Below are 17,709 nucleotides of genomic sequence, written 5' to 3' on the forward strand. Positions count from 1 at the left end.
TAACACTAACTCACTGGTAGCGCATTACTACGTCACACAGCTGTTGAATATAAACATAACCCCCTCCGTATGTAACAGCACATTCAATACATTGTACTCAAACAGACACGATATTAACACTGACACAAAGTCATCACAAAACTGCCAAAACAACTATTTACTGTAGGACCGTATTAAATTGCATGTCCAATTTTAATTCTAGATGCGGTCAACAAATAAAAACAAATTCTTTAGCAGGGGCAGGTCTTACACCAAAGGCATCTGATTGTAAAATTATATTGTATATTCTATAAATGCCTTACAAGCATCCAACGGATCATATTTCAATACTATATTTAAAAGCGCAGACTTAGTATATTATATTTAAAATATATATTAACTGACAATCTAAGTGTCAGAATTTAAGTGTTTAAAAGACTAAATACACAGCTACTAAACCGTTATCAAGCAGCAACCGCAATCTCTCTCGCCAGCTCTGGCGAGCATCAAACTCACACGAGAATACACGTAACAACGCGGTGAGCCAATCAAAAAGCACGAACAGTGAGCCAAATCGAGTTTGATCATATCCGATATATTGTGGGGGGCCGGGGCTCAAAAAGGTGGAATGCAACAATTAAAAGTACCACATTTTTTTAAAAAGTCCATGACTTTCCATAACCCTATAATAAAATGCCAATTTTCCACAGTGTTCCAGGACTGGATTTTGTTAAAAGCAGTTTTCCAAGACTTTCCAGGTTTTCAAGCATCCGTACGAACCCTGCACAAGGAACCGACAACAGCACTGGCTGGCATGGGACAGCCGTGGTTCCCTCACCCATATATTAGGTTCATAATTATGATTTTTTCTTTTTATTGTATTTAAAAAAAAAAAAAAAAAAAGAGAAGATATTCATTAGGTTAATTCTTAATTTGTATTTTACATTGTGATCCCTATCTGTGGAACCTGATGGCTATTTTGGGTAACAATTATTCTCTGTCTATAAATAAACATGTAAAGAAAACAAAACTTTGAAATCAGTACATATGCACACCAGTCAATCATATTGTGGGATACTGTATATCAGATAGGTCAATCTTCTCAATGCAGACAGTTTAAATAAAATTATTTACTGTTCTCACAATGCAAGACCTACAGAACATTGTGTAAGATTCAACACGTGCCGCAAGACTAAAAAAATGATGGATTTCAGTTGTGTCCGCACACTATTTTACATTCAGGATAGCACCATCTATATCTACAAATGGCTGTAAAAGCTTATGCATCTTGTTACAAATGTAATAAAAGAAAATCTCTAAAGACTCTTAAAGCTTCTCAACCATGCAATGAAAAGTACCTACATGACTACAAAAAGGTTTTCTACCAAAGTCACTGACACTTCTTTCAAAGAAATGCACTTAAATGAAAGCATTCAAAGAAAACCAACACCACCCCCCCCAAAACATATGCAGACTTCCTTAAAATCAACTGCTGTCCAGAAAATAGATTGAAGTACAGAACTTAAATCAATGAAACAGCATGATCTTGCACATAATTTCATGCACAGAAAAACATTCAATTTACCTTTTGTCACATACAAAGCTCCTAGTTGTGTTTAACCAATTCAGAATACAGCTTGCAATAACCTACACTGGAAAAGTAAGCCAGTGGTTATATCCAACATATAGAACCTACCCACAATCGGTGTGGAGCGGGCACCACTCCTGTCTTGTAGAGAGGTACCGCCTGCCTGGGTCCCAGGTTGTGCTGAGGCTGTTCGACTGAAACCCCTGTACAGTTTCCTTGAGGATACTTCCGTGTTCTCTGTGTTATATAAGAGTAGTGTCCGGGGTCTAAAATGTCTCCATCGACATGATTTAATGTTCAAAAGTATCTGACTGAGGTCTCTAGGGGGATTTCTGTCCGAGGTATTTGTTTCTGAGGTACTGGCAAACTTGTCAATGGGAGAGTATTGTGGGGAGGCAAGCATTTCCGGATCCAGCCGATGAAATACACTGTCGTAGTCTGTATGTGCTCTGTCCAACAAGACCCTGTGGGAAAGAAAACACGGAGAAATACACTTATACACACAACAGACAGAGGAAAGGATAGAAGCACTTCTTTAAATGTAGTTAGACCAATGTTTCTGAACTAATTGTTTAAAAACAGGAACTTGAACTTAAATAAATAAAATTACATTCTGCAAATTAAAAGAAGCTACTGAAATATATACTCTTATGTAAAAGTGTGTATATGTATGTAGAAGTTCATTTAAAAATGTCACTTTGTTTTCAGTCCCTTGGGTGAAAGGTATAAGCCAATGATTTAGGAGAATCCACTCAACAAAGAAAATTCACCTTTCCTAGAAGACTCACCTTCCACCCCGTCCAATGCGCCGCCGTGCAAATCCAACACAGCGCCTGGGTACGGTCAGGGTAGTGAGGCAGTATCTGTAGCGCACGTCTGCTAACCCTCCTTCCTCTGGACTACACCATGGCCAATTGCCAGTTTGGTCTGATCGACACTGCAAAACAAAATACAAATCTGATGTTTTCTGCACAAGAGTTGAAGTAGATGCAGTAAAAAAACCAAAAAAAAACAAACAAACACACACCACACACACTAGTCAAGACACTTACAGCATAATAATGACAGCCTGCCTTCCGACGGAAAGCAAAGGGACCATCTGGGTCATTTTCTTCCTCAGCTTCTGAGGAACCTGAATGGATCTAAAAATAAAAAATAAAAACACACAGCTTCATGAAAAAGCATCACATTTATGATGATATCTGTTTGAGTCACTTCACAGTGTCCCTTACTGAAGCAAATCAAGGAGCTTTGTGCTTCATGGAATTCCAAATCTCCAGAAGCACATGCTCCTATCAAAGTCCATTAAAAAGTCAATTTGTTAAACTGATTGAAAGAATTTGTAGCAACGGTTTTACAAAAAAGCAAATAAACACTTGATCCTTTCGGTTTATAAAATAATTTAAACAACCAATTAATTCAGATTTTTTAAATCCTTAATGTATGGAACTGTACCTGGGGGAAAGATTCTTCATCTGAGCTGGGAAAGTCATACTGATTTAAGTCCTTTGCATTGAAGACTGGCAGTGCAGCAGGGCTTGTTTGCAGAGATGCAGCAGCTGTGGATAAAGGTAAGACTTTGGGCTTCTTCTCATATTTCCTTTTTGTCCGAACTTCTGTCTTCTCTGGCTGGAAATACATATAGGGAAAAAATAATAAATAAAAATAAAAAATAAAAATAAAATTTAAAATGATAGGAAAGGATCTGGAAAAACAAAAGGTCGCTTAAAATAACAATAAAACAACATTTTTAGGCAGAGCAGAAATACAAAAGGTTGAACATTGTCAGACAATTTTAAGATCTGTTCCGAGAATGGTAGCTAATCATTACTCATTTAATACTATAGGGGGGAAAAAACGTCGGATTCTTATGGTACTAAATACACACACTAGTCAGTCTAATCTGTGTTACTGCAATTTTGAAATGTTTTATATTCATGTTGCCCTGGTCTTCGTTATTATAAATAAGTAAGGCATAGCTTATTTTAGAAAGACTACATACAAATTACAGGAAGAACACAAACCTTGTACCAGATGCCAGCTGACGGATGGCACCAATATCCACTAGCGTTGTCTTTGCCATTACCCAGGTACTATACACATTCACATTTTTCTGGGGAGATTTGGAGAAAAAAAATGAACTCACCTTATTAGGTCTATATTCTTTAAGCTCCATGTGATCCTGGTGCTTAAATTGATTGCTATTTGATAGCGGAATGATGGGCAGTGTGTATGTGGGTTTCAATAGCTGTCGCTGTGCCAAGACCTCAGCCATAATCTCTCCACCGAAGTCAGCTATGCTATACCTGAAAGAGGGGAAAGGATGGTAAATATGTAGCCTAACAGCTATTAAAAACATCAATATAAAATAATGCTGGGACAAATAGCCACATTTTTTTTTCACATATATATATATGAAGGCAAAAAAAAATGTCCATCAGAAATGATTTTATCTGTGTGAGCTTTATTTATATTGTCACGGAGGCTGGGATTTACTCTGCTGCTCGCTTTCCTTTGCTTGTCACTGCTACTGCTGTAAGGGGGAGCAGCGTCCTGCCAGTGCCCCATTGGCAGGTGCAGACAGTAGGGGGCGTTCTCCTGGTGCGCTCTGACTCGGCTAAGATCAGCCCCACGTGCTGGTGAGTGTTGCTGTTCACTCTATTTGCTAAATAAGAGCTATCTGTTTTGGAAGATACAAGTTGTCTGCTTGGATTCTTACCGCCGCTACAATATATATAAGAAGCGAGTCAAATCTGGGTCAGTTTCTGTCTGCAATATGATACAGGCCATACTTGCAAAAGAAATGGCTCGCATAGTGATCAATGTTTTAATTCTTTCATGATGCAATCCTAGTTTTTGCAAAAAAAGAAATAAAACAGGGAATAAATATTGTTTATTGTACAATGAACCCTTTTTCACGTTTATTCAAGTTAGAAATGTATGTTATTGCTTTATGAAAGTGTGTTTATTGCGAAGACACAATGGCAGGGATTCTTTTAAAAAATGCGTTGTCTACTTTGTTTTTACTTGAAATACACGCAAAATTTAACTACTGTATTGCTTTCTTTGTTTTGTAGTTAGTTCACGAGGGTAAAGTAAGACCTTTCTTATTTCTGGGATATTATTCAACTTTAAAATACAGTGTTACATATAATGGCTTTGATAACGTTTTGAAAATGAATATCCAAATCTTGAACCAATATCCCAACATGAAAAGGTCATGTTCATCCCAGTACCAATATTAAATTCATGTCAAAGAATTGATGCTGATTATATAAAACCACTTTTTTTTTTAAAGCAACATGATTTATAGCTATTTCATAGATACTATATTTAATAAATCAGTCTACTTTAAATGTTAAGGAGGTACAAATCAGGCACCATTAACAATTACAGACCAGTTTCATGTCCACAGGATAACCATTTTTTGAGATTAAGTGCAAGGGTGCATGTTCACTTAAATGGTACCATGGTGGGTAATGTCAATTCATCATTTTTTTTGTATAAAAGTTGCCATGAGTTATGCATTCAATTTATAGCAGAAAACAGACATACAATTAGGAGCAAGGAAATTGATTCAGAACCAGTAAGAAAAACAGAGCACTTAAATGATTGCTGTCATCAAGCAATCAGTCATTAAACCCCCAAATGAAGGTTCCCTCCCCACATGACAAAGTGCTGATGCAATTATCTCCAGCAACCTACAGACTGTACTTTGGGATCAAAGGAAAATGTTTGGGCACAAACAGAAATCAGTAAATTGGCAGCATATTTGAAACCACTCTTGACAGTTCTAACCACTCAATATTTTAGTTTTAAAAACCACCTGCAAAAATTCAAAAGGGAAACATTTATATACAAATAATAAAAAGACCAACTAGAAGGACCACCTGTCCAAATGAAGGCCATTTTAAAAATCAGTCTCATTTAGGTTTACTGTATAAAACACTGCGGATTTGGTTACATTTATAGTTCTGCATTAGCTTTAGTCTGCTGCCAAGTTTCAATAAAAGGTCCAGCTTCACAAGAGTACTCTTACCTCTTTTCAATGATCTCCAGTGTCAAGTGCAGCAGCTCCCGCTTACTCTTCTCTCTCCTCTTGATCATTTCCAAGATGGTTACGGCTCGGCTCAGATCTCTCCGCAGCTTCAGCATTTTCTCATAGGATGCCTCATCGTTCTTCCGATTCTGTGAAAAAGATAAATCATTTTCAAATAATGCAACCAGAGGGGAAAGGACTCTCAGAAATTCTAACTGTATATTTCTATTTTACATATTAATAAAACAAGCTCAAATGAAATAAAAGCCCAAACTGTACACAAGCCCACCTTTCTTGTTTGCATCTTTTCCGTTCTCCTTCTAAAGGCGACGTAGGGGTCGTTCGTGCTGGAGCCATCCCGCTTCTCCTGCTTCACCACCGGGATGAGGGAGGAGCCCTGGCAGCTTGTCCTTTTCCTGATCCAGTACTCGTATGCTTCTCGGATCAGGTCGTCATCCTCCTTCAGCAGCAGTTTGGCCTCCTGGAGAGTCACCAGCTGAAGGTTAAGAAAGTTAATTCAGCCTGCAGTGTACTGGATAAAATACTACACGCACTTCCTGGGGTTTTACTGCAGATTTCAATGGGCTGAACTCACACATCATAAAAAAAATAGCATCAGCAATTGGTATTTTCTGGGACTAATTTTATGTGATAATATTGAGAACTAACTTAACTAAAGACACCTCCTAAACCAGTGCGCGCATATACAGAGGGTCCTCATAAATCGCAGTGTCAGAAAGGTTAAACTTCAGAAAGGTTAAACTTCAGAGAGTTTATGTGGGAGTCAGAAACAACTCCTCTATAGGAAGCTAGGGCTGTATGATCAAAGTTTTAAGGCAGTTATCGTGTTCACAGTGTAGTCAGACGGTTAGTTTAGTAATGGTTTTAAGGAGCACAATGTGGCAGTAGTAATCCGTTCTCAGGCATTACCTGCTGGCCACTGCCCTTTTCTAGACGGTCAATCATCTCCTCAAACTGCAGAGGGGTGATCTCCATCTTCTTTTTCAGCTTATTCACAAATGCCTCATCTTCTGAATCCATGTCGTAGTCCGGCTGCTCAGCATCCAGACTAAAAGCTATTATGAAGAGAATAAAAAAAATCATCATCATGTTTACAGGCGCTGTCTTCATGCAGTTATAACATTTTCACTGCAATCTATTTCAGGCAGAAATAAAAATGTTAAGATTCAGAAATATTAAATGTTATGTTCCTTGCTGGCAAGAGTGACTTCCAACATCAACTAATGTTTATGCAAGAAGAACATTACATTAGCATGGTACGGGAATAAGGACTGCGAGTTTACAATACCTAGCATTAATATTCATCTAAACTGCATACAAAACAAAAAAATGGTTTAAAAGGTTCAGTAAATATAAACTATGCAACTGTATAACGAATATATTCTTGAAAAAATAAGTAATCTAATTTATGTACTTGAAGGGGAAATATACATTTTCTGGAAAGATCCAATAGCACTTTTACCTCTAGGTTTAACAGAAAACCTCTTAATGGCTATTATCTACCACCACAAAACGATTTGCATTAATCATTTCCTAAGAAAGAACAGTTTCCTACCAAAATATTTTCCCCATAGTCCACTCAAAGTATCCCACTAACTTAATCTCTATAGTACTGAGCGTGTTGAACCCCAGCCATTAGGAAAAAGGAGTCACAACATGTATGTCCATTTACAGACAAATACTGATGCAATTCGGTTACAATTGGTTTTCGGTAAAAACCAAACCACATTTGTGCAGCCAAGGGAACAGGACATACCACCATTACACACATTGTTTAACTGTGACAAATAAGCTCGAAACAGTGTTATTGCATCACTTATACCCAGCAGTCCAGATAAGCTACGTACCTGCCGTTTTTACACATTAAAAATCAAACACACTAAATTTAATGTGTAAAAAATACACAAAGCAATTTTGTTGCACAGCTTGTCTGCCTCCCCGAAAACTTCCACTAACTACCAGAATACAAAATCTTCAGTTACTAGGAAACCGTACATAAGAAAAAGCAACCTAAACATTATCCAATTTCTGGTTAGCCATGTTGTCTTTGCAGCCAATCACAGTGAGAATAAGACATTTACCAGCAAGCTACACAGGTTGAAGCGTAAACGCCCCAGTCCAGCTACAAATTCAACTGGAACCATCGTCAGTTGGATTTGTAGGCAACCGCTAAAACTGTTTTAGAACTTATGAATGCATTTCTGTATGACTTTATATTGAAGTTAACATGTTCACTGAGTAAGAATTTAAATGTTAAAACAGAAGCAACGTAATTAATTTGCAGTCTGTGTGATACCTCGACAAATGCGCTGAGCCGATAAAGAACCTCGTAGAACACAAGTGTGGATGTACAGTAATTCCAAGTAACATTGCAGTTAAAATGGAAGGCTCTTTTTAATGGCTACCCCATTACTATTAAAGATTATACAGTATTTATCGAGATTACTCATGACTTCAAGTTTATGTTGATTTTACCCCCTTGAAAATACATTTTACTCTCTCTGTTAATTAGAGGGAAATTACTCCCAGTCCCAAACTTTATCTGGAGCGCTGCTCATACCAATGTATTATACATTAGACAGTGTAGAAAGAATAAAAGAAATGCAGCAATAGATTTTCCTGGTACCCTCATTGTCAGCATGGTCGGCTGTGCCAATCATGTCCGAGTAGAACTGCAGTTCATGTGATATACGTGACTATAGGCAAGGCGTTGCACAAATTCAATCAATATGCAGACAGAATGCAGAACACAATGTAATCGCATCAACTCCCGAAAGCGTGGAACTGTTTCCATCATAGTAGGACTCTGATAATCTTTCCTTCTCTGGTTTTAAAGATCGTATTTGGGAATTGCATAGAGCCTCCTGCCAATGTTTCTCCTTCACTCCACCTTATTATTTTTTATGTCTTATTTGTTCTATTCTCTCAACTGTGCATGTTGCTGATTAAGTCTGAACCACATGTTTTTATTGTGTTTGTACTTTGCAATGCGCTTTATTTACTTAACCAGGAGATTTACCCATTGAGACCAAGTCCTCGTTTACAAGGGGGTCCTGGACAACAAGTAAATAAATAATAAACGGTTGGGAGATCTACAAAAAGTAAATTTAACAGACAGTCCAGACTTTTTAAACTCAAACTCCCAGCTTTAGTTTTTCACTTTTTAGGAAGCCCTTTTTGTAACAAAAGGTTTAAGTTAGGGTACGCAGACTGAGTGTTTGCATATGAAAAACAGCCCTGGACACCCACACTCAGTATGAAGCTATCCCTACTGAGGGCTGTCAATCAATCAGTAAGTCTTGTCATAACTTTAAACTTATGTTACCATATTAAAGGAAGTTAATATGAAACATCTACATGCAGCAAAGTGTGCGATGAGCTCCCAAAAAATACCTGCCGGCTTAGTGCTGAAACTACCAACACTTTCATTGTACAAAAAAATTGATTTTGGTTTTTGCTTTTGTTGACAGCATTTGGTTTGTAATCGTATGCAAATGTTTGGGAAAATCATAACTGTTGCATCCCTACAGAGAAATATGTATTTATTGTGCAAATGCTGACATTTTCCCCATTTAAAGATAAAACTATAAGAAACCAAGTACTGTAACACAAACATTTTGATTAGTGCCTTCCCAGTGTACAGCAGAATTCTTATTAGCATTTTTTATTTAATGATGATTTCCTACAAAACGGGCTCCTCCTTTTTTTAAAACAAACACACACGTTTGATTAAAAAAAAAAAGTTTAAAAAAATCACATGCATGAACCACCAAATTATTTTTACTAAAATGTAAGTGACCCATTTTGTTACCGCTGCAAAAAACAATGAAATCCAGTTGAAAAAAATATCCTCTCCACAAGTGTTACACAGGATAGACAGGTCAGATAGAGAACACTCAATATTGCTGGAAGCAAAGAATCTCTCACATCAATTTAAAACACAGCAGCAGCCTACAGTACCACGTTAACCTTTTCATCTCAAGCACTCCCCTTAATTTAAACAAAAGATTGCATGGACATGGCAGATTACACTGTAAGTGCGGTCTTACACTGGTAAACGATGACTTCTCCCAATGCTAGGGCTCTTAATTATTTTGGCTCAGACTTCACATTTGACAGGAAACAGTATTTTAATTGCTAATAATGCTGCAGTGAAACTCATACTTTTCTCCTATTCTTTACCTCATGTAATATTACAATACAATTATTATTATTATTTAATTATTTAGCATTAGTAAGCACTGTTAACTCAACAAAACAAAACCATATTTATGTGTTTTAATAATAAACCAATAGCATCGCTGCTGGTCTATAAATCACCTGCTGCAACAAGACAACTCTCAACACTGCAGGACACTATATAGAGACATCTAGGAGACAGTTTGACTTGAAGTATAACCAATTTATAAAATGTGTTATTATAGGGTTATTCCACCATATGGGAGTTCCCAATAAGGCAGCAAATCTCTGTACCAAGTTGGACCTCAATATAGGGCTTTGCTATACTTAACCAAAATTAGCTTTACAAGGTCCTGTTTTCTTAAGCCTCCCAACCACACTGAATCGTGTGTTCCTGTACTTACGCTGTATGTGAATAAGCTGCTTTGGCATCTTGAACTCCCCAGGGTAGAGAGATTCATAGTAGGCAATGTTGCTTCCTGCCTCTGGAACAGGAATAACCATATTATCTCGTTTCTCTCCATACACCTGCTGTGCCGAAATTGCCCGCTGGAGATGGTGTTCCTACAGAAAAACACAAAATAAAAAAAGCTATTGGAATCGGCACTGGATACTGGTAATGAAATAGAAAGAAACTGCATATGCATACAGTACCTATATTTCTGGGATAAATTTAAAAAAAATAGGCTAATTCTTAGTCTTCCAATTTCACCTAGTTTGCACTAAAAGAATAGTATAACTTATTCTGCATGCATGTTAATTTTCTTAACTTCTGGAATGTTTACTTTGCACAGGTTAAAAGCAGCCATGGGCAGCACTCTTTAACCCTTAAGTGGTGAGGTGGGGTAGAACTACATAACTGATGAGGTGGGGTCAATGTGACCCTGTATATTAATTGATTTCTATCAATAGAAGACAACTCTCAGAGTTCACACAAACTGTTTTAAAATTTCCAAAAATATAATTCAGTTTGTCACTGAAGGGGATGTATCCAAGCATTGCTTCCCTGCATTGTTTGGCTGACAGCACACCACACCAAGGTATTTCTCTTGGTGTTTTATTATTTATTTTTAAAGGTTTTCATTGAACAAATCTACAAAGCCTTTTACATACGCTCTGGCAATAACCACAAAGTGGTACAAAATGGGAGGGACAAACTGCCTTTTCACATCTCCCACAGGAGATCTTGGTATTCTTGTGTGTGCCCTGTGAAGAGACACAGGTTTGTCACTCATGTCTCTAAATCTAAAGAAAATACAGCAAACAAGAGAATATCTGTGTGCACACATTTGTTACAGAAGTCGTGAGATGAGGCCCATTTGACCTAAGCCACTTTGGCAGCATGCTGAAACCTAATGAAAACAAATTCTCCTAATACCATGGCTAAAGAGAAGGTCATACAGCCGCTATAAGGCTTTGTATTGCACAACCCTTGCAGTAAATGATATCCATATCCAACAAGATTAACATTTCATTACATTACCAGACAGCTACTGCCAGATATTATTGCAACCCAACCGCCACTGCTGTAAATACAAAACTTGCTGGATCAGTATCATGAAAAAGTAGACAAATGTTTATATATTCATGTGGCACTCATTTAAAATTTTAGCTAACACTGCAGTGTCCATTTAAAATCAGCAACTTAAATGGCTGCTATCTGTGCAATGTACTGTCCACTACACAATACAACAGCTTTACAGTTTGTCCATTAAGGTTATAATTTGACATCTAGTTTCTGTATCAGTTTCATGAAGATCAGTACAAATATATACAGGGTTTACACATAGTAAAATAAACTTCTGCTGCAGACTGGAATCACACAGTCCAAGGAGTTAGAGCCAGCACTGATCTTGGCCTTGCTGAACTTCTTTAGGCATTATTGCCTTCATCACTACAGTAGGTCTTAAGAAAAACACAGTGCAGCTCTCCTGGGTGGAGTACCAAGGCTTATAAACAAGAGTGTCAAACTGCAGGTTACTACACTAAAGCAAATATTTGTTTCCAAATAAAATCAGCTAAAACCACCAAGACAAACGGGTACATGTAGCAAATCTGTTCACCCCCTCCCCCCACATCAAGGCAAAATGTTATGAAGACTGCCAGCATGAGACCAACACTGACCTAGCCAACACAATGCTCTGGGCTGACAGTGCATAGTGCATCACACTGAAAAGCAACCCTGTCATACAATACTCACACCCAGCCTCTTTCAGCTGCTACAGAAATTCAGATATCTGGCTTATCTGCTTAACAGGCAGATCTTCTAACACCAGGTCAACACAGTTAATTTATTAATGTATTTTAACACTATTACACCCAAAGAGGTACATCAGGAACAGGATACACTGACAGTAGACACAGGTGTTTGTGAATAAAAAAAAAAAAAAAGCATTTCAGGAGGCTTCGTGTAATGGGAATGGTACCTCGAGAGAATGTTTCATTAGGCTGTGTCACAAAACTGGTTAAAACACAAGAAGCAAGAGTAGCTGCAAGAGGGGAAACCTCCAACTGTGACAATGTACTCAGTGGAGTGTCACAGGGCTTTGACATTGGATCACTCATGTTTCTTATCTACATCCACCATTTAGATCAGATAAAAGGAGTAAACTTGTCAGATTTACAAACGACACCCAGGAAATAAACTGGGCAGAAAAGTGGTAAATGAAATCCAAAAATTCAGTGTCAACAAATGTGAAGTGTTACATGCCAGTCACAAGATTGTAAGATCCAAATACCAAAAAGGGGGAGGGGAGAATAGGTCTAGAACAGGCACACCAAGAGAAATACCTTGGTGTGGTAACAGATTAATTGCTGTCAGCCAAACAATGCAGGGAAGCAATGCTTGGATACATCCCCTTCAGTGACAAACTGAATTATATTTTTGGAAATTTTAAAACAGTTTGTGTGAACTCTGAGAGTTTAAGTTGCCCTACCATAACTTTGAAAATAACACACAGTATGCATTATAAAATAGACAAAGATGTCTTAACACGGTACCAGTGACTGAAGTGGATAAAGCAAATAGTGTAGATTACAAATCCAAGGGGGTTATGATGAGGTTATATAATGCACTGGAGTAATCACGCTTGGAATACTGTGTTCAATTCTGGTTCCCACAACACCAAACTGACATTGTGGACCTGGAGAAAGTCCGGGGTCAATGCTACTGTACTGTCCACTGCATAACTTCATATTCTACAGCAATTACTTGGCTACTGGCTGGATAAGCTCTGCAATGCATACTTAGCAAGACAGATTTGTTACTTTGAGAGCTGGACCTATTTTAGTAACACAACCCAAACCAAACAGAACACAAGTAGATTTCCTGACCCCAGCAATCACAAAATCACCCTTAGATATAAAGGATCACCAAGTGATTCATCTAGAAGTTGAAAAGAGGCAGCACTAGCTCAGTAAGCCAGGTATTGTGCATTTCCACAACTACTGAATGAGAATCAAATGTTAATCAAATGGAATTCTACAGTACTGTAAGCAAATCAGTAGAAGTGTAGTTGTTCCCCTGAACCAGATCCTCTGCTGCTTTTACACTGAACACACATGCTACAGCAGTTGCTTGCAAAGCCAGTATCTTAAAAGTAAACTGAAAATGGGTGGAAGTAATCTTTTGCAAATGTCTAAAAGAAAGCGTGGTCAATTAATTATATTTTAATGTTTTGAGGTTTCTTTAAAATTAGTGTGGTCAGAAAACAGCATTTTCTCCTCCCCCACCTAACAATTTTATTCTTCAAATGAACTTGCTGCATACTACACAACACAGTAAATCTTATACTGTACATGCAAAATACCAAGACAACAGCCACCAACAGATGGCCACTCAGTTCTGCTTTAACATTTGCAAACTGTTCCTTCCGAGTTTTAGATAATCCTGGATTGTGGGAAGAATCCAAATCAAGATTGCTCTCATTGTTCAGCCCCACAGTATATACATTTAAGTTATTCTTCCTTCACACTGGTTGATACTAACATAACTTAACATGTGAGTGCTGGTGTAAACTACATAAACATACCTGCAAAGTAAAAAATAAACTGGAAAAACCATGTGTTTGAGATTCACTTCCCTTCACAGCTGTATCCAAATTTGAGCCACCAGTAATGTAAAAACCATGAGGCACACCCACTAAGAAATACATCCTGATTCTGATACTTGGTATACAGAAATAGGCTATACAATTTAGATAGGTCCCTTGTCCAAGAATGTGGTCTCCGTTTCATTCTGGGTCTTGTGAAATCTGTGAAGAGCAGGTTTTGAGATTCACTATAAAAAAAAATAAAAAAAAACGAGCCTTGGCGTGACGGTGACACTGCATTTCAGAACACTGTTCTCATGTGTCACTGCGAGGTACTATGTAATGCTGTATATCTGAAAGAGACTAGGAGTCATTCGAATGCTGACAAGTACCCCAGCTGTGGTGTCAGATCCTCTCAAATCAGTGCAGTGTTAACGATTACAGCATTGTGCATGCCCCTCTGTACACATGACATCATATCCACCCAGCAGGAACACACACTGACTCAATGTAAACAGCTAAGAATCAAAACCATGTTTAAAAGCTGGCACATGTTCCATATTAGAAAATGTACCATCAGCGTCCAGCTCTAGCGGGCTTCTATCAGATGGTAGATGACTGCTGCTACATCACAGCATCAGCTGTTATGAATACCGTTCCTAAACTGTTTTAGCTATGGGAAGCAAAACAAACAAACAAAAAAATACCTTTAAAACATCTGTACAGTATAGCTTCTAAAGCTAAACGGGCTTATGAGGAAACAACCTTAATTATAAATATTCAAAACTGCATGGCAGACACAGAAAGATACTGTATAGTATGTAAACTGCTCTATTTAATTTTTTGCTTTCGGGACTAGACTAGTCTTCAACCTTTAGTCAGTGCTGGTGCTGCAAAGAAATCGCAGTCACACAGTAGATGACAAAGTTGGAGTAATGAAGACATCGAGCTTCGTCGACAGAACCTGGCTCTTCTGGTACAGACATCGCACTGATCTCCAACACACAAAGACAGTGGTTTGATCCTCGAGCCACTAAATCCTATGCAACATACCAATACAGAAGTTCCTAATAGCATCTTACAATGAGTGAAAACTCAAGACCGCCAATTGTCATTAGGTGTATTTACTTTTCACATTAGTGTTCTCCCAAACCCTTTACGGGATTTCTGCATGTTTGGCAAATAAGTGTGTGATTGTGCTCAGGACCAGCTTTGTAAATGCATGTGTGTTTGTGCAAGGGGAAAGGGAGGAGGGTTGGGGTATATAATTCGTCGGGTGTGGGGGGGGTAATCAAATGGGACTGTTTGTGAACAAAGTAAAATGGATTTGTGAATAAGATCTGTATTATAAATGTTCAGAGGTCAAAAAAAGTGTCAGTGAAATGGTTAACGTAATGGAACTTTATTGAGAAAATCATAGAATACAACAGTGTATGCACTATCCATGTCAAAGTGTGTGGTTTGTATCATTGATATGGGTTAATTTTGTACCTCAATATTGCAGCCATTTCTGGTAAAGTCAATGCCATGGTCAGCACATATGCACTTCAAATGGTTTCTGAGATATGCAGTATTGACACTGAAGGTTTTTCTTGCAAGATATACCCAAAACTTCAGATAGAAAAATCGCAGAATACAGTTGTGTACCAAGTACCAAACCAATTATCGCAAAATGCTAAGTCTTTATCATCCTCAATATGGCAGCCACCTAAAGTCACATGTCAAAGTGAAGGGGGCTCTTCAATTTTATCTGGAGTTTCCATAGCACTGAAAATTTGAAGTTGCCAGCTGAAATTGTTGTGATATTAGCAGTTGTAGGTGCAAGGGTAGCGGATTTAAATTCATACAAGTGCCCCACACAGGGATTCTTAATTACATGATGGTCAGGGCAGGTTACAGAAGTGTTCATCTTTTTGGGGTAGCTTGTGTCAAAACAAAATAATTACCCACTGAACTGCACCATGTGGTTAATACAAAAAGTAAACTAGCTCCTTTACAATTATTGTAGAAGTGAATTGTTAAGCCTCAATTAAAATAAATCCAGCTGATTAACACTATAGTATTCTTTACCTAAAGCTAACTTGATGTGAACACACAACAATGGTCACCAACAGCCCCGGGATGAATAATTTGAAATGAACCCGTGTAATAAAGTGCATGGCTTTAAGGTCTGCCTGTCAAACTCAACGCTAATCCAATAAAGAAGAACTGGTAAGGAATAGGGCATATGTTGTGGCCATGACAGCCATGAATAAGCTTATTAATACACCAAGTAAATGCAATGAAGAACAACCTAATTAAACCACAATACTGAGTTGTCTTTCTGGGAAAGCACAGTGTGTCACAGGAAGAGAAGGGGAAAAGAAAATGGGAAATTGATAAAAGTAGTAATTCCAACATAGTTCATGTTTATTGAAATGAAAACTTTATTTACAACAGTCACTTCAAGAAGTTGAACTATTTAAACATCTGAAACATTGAAATATGCCAGGTTTCAAAAAGACAAAACTGCAGGTATTTACTACTGAATTGTAACGGTCCTCGTCAGAAGTTTATTTAAAGACAACACAATCTTCACGTATTAGTTCTCATCTTCCTGTCTGTCCCTCTGCTTTGCAGTCCTGTGGTCTTTCTCCTCATTTAAACTGACTGTTTGCATGTCCTCATCTGCCATTGGAATACACTGCCCTCCACTATCAGAACAGAAAACAGAAAAAATGAAAATCACCACTCCCAAAATCACTTGTTAAAAAAAGCTTTACTATGTATGCTAAACTGTTACTGCAAGATTTAAAAAGCAGGGCAGTTCAGTAAGTTGTAGTTTTAAATACTGATGACAAGAACAAGGAAAGCAATTACCAAGAGATACAAATACAGGTACATAGATTGGTGGTACAGTACAGCATTTCAGACTTAATGTAATGTGTTTATGAAAGACAAAAAGCACATGTGCGCCTTCACACCTAAATTGGCTGGTTTCCCACACTCCAATTAGCACTACAGTGTTAACATTCATGTATTAAACCACTACTGAGTGGGAATCCATGTTTAAAATCGTCAAACTAACCCAAAAGTTTAGATTTGCACGGCTCATTTGATTTTGACCATAACAGCCCATTTCCTTCTTGGTCTGCGCTGTGGACACACTGCTAAACAGTATAAAAGCTTGGGTACATTACTGCAAGAGCTGAAAAGGGCATGGTAGAGTATAACTAGGGCTTGATCACCTCTGTTTATTTAACAAATGCACAAAATACTGTTAGCGCTCACCTTTGAGGGAAGACTCTGATTCTTCATTGAAGCCTCATGAAACCTGTTAATAGTGCTAATTAGCCTAATGTAATACATGTATTCTTTGCTTCTGATCAGCTGCATTAAACTATGTTCCTGACTGAGTAGGAAGAGCAAAGTATGCAAGTTCTGCTAAGAAATAAGAAATGTCAATCATATGTTTCGACCTGTTTTCTCACCTCAGCTCTCAAACAGAAACCAAGGGGGCTTTACCTAACTCTGAAAGAACTGTACAGATCCAGATCTGCAAGAAACTTTCTGATTTGCTTTGTTAAACACAAGACCCTAGGTTAGCCTGCAATGCAGGTCATAACATTTATATTAAATCAATTATTCTACCTGGCCGATCTTTCCTTTCATTTTAAACAGACTATGCTTTGACAACGATTCATTTCAAATTCTATTCATGGCCTTTTCCCAACCGTCTTTTTAGATAGAACCTTGAACTTAGTCTGTCAATTTGCAGCCTAGGTGCACCTCTCTAGGATGAAATCTCCTGGAATTTAAATATGCAGGCAGATTGATAACTGGCATTGCTTGACTACACTTGTTCAAGGAAATCAGGGTCTAAATCAAAATAG

At 37.8% G+C, this 17,709-nt stretch overlaps 1 protein-coding gene across 4 annotated transcripts in view; it reads right to left on the reverse strand.

Moving 5' to 3' along the window:
• Nucleotides 1-17,709, reverse strand: part of LOC117400241 (enhancer of polycomb homolog 1-like) — a 43,391-nt gene that overhangs the window by 4,039 nt on the left and 21,643 nt on the right. For 3 of the 4 annotated variants that reach the window (XM_059023265.1, XM_059023264.1, XM_059023262.1), the window contains 9 exons: nt 10,211-10,370; nt 6,537-6,682; nt 5,896-6,102; nt 5,607-5,755; nt 3,714-3,873; nt 3,023-3,196; nt 2,620-2,709; nt 2,356-2,504; nt 1,676-2,031 (listed from right to left, as the gene is read on the reverse strand). In XM_059023265.1, coding sequence (XP_058879248.1) covers nt 1,676-2,031; nt 2,356-2,504; nt 2,620-2,709; nt 3,023-3,196; nt 3,714-3,873; nt 5,607-5,755; nt 5,896-6,102; nt 6,537-6,682; nt 10,211-10,310 — 1,531 coding nt within the window. In that variant the 5' untranslated portion in view covers nt 10,311-10,370. The remainder of the gene's footprint in view (nt 1-1,675; nt 2,032-2,355; nt 2,505-2,619; nt 2,710-3,022; nt 3,197-3,713; nt 3,874-5,606; nt 5,756-5,895; nt 6,103-6,536; nt 6,683-10,210; nt 10,371-17,709) is intronic. The other variant, XM_059023263.1, reaches the window with a different exon arrangement.

This window comes from Acipenser ruthenus, chromosome 4, assembly GCF_902713425.1.
Source record: "Acipenser ruthenus chromosome 4, fAciRut3.2 maternal haplotype, whole genome shotgun sequence".
Taxonomy (NCBI): domain Eukaryota; kingdom Metazoa; phylum Chordata; class Actinopteri; order Acipenseriformes; family Acipenseridae; genus Acipenser; species Acipenser ruthenus.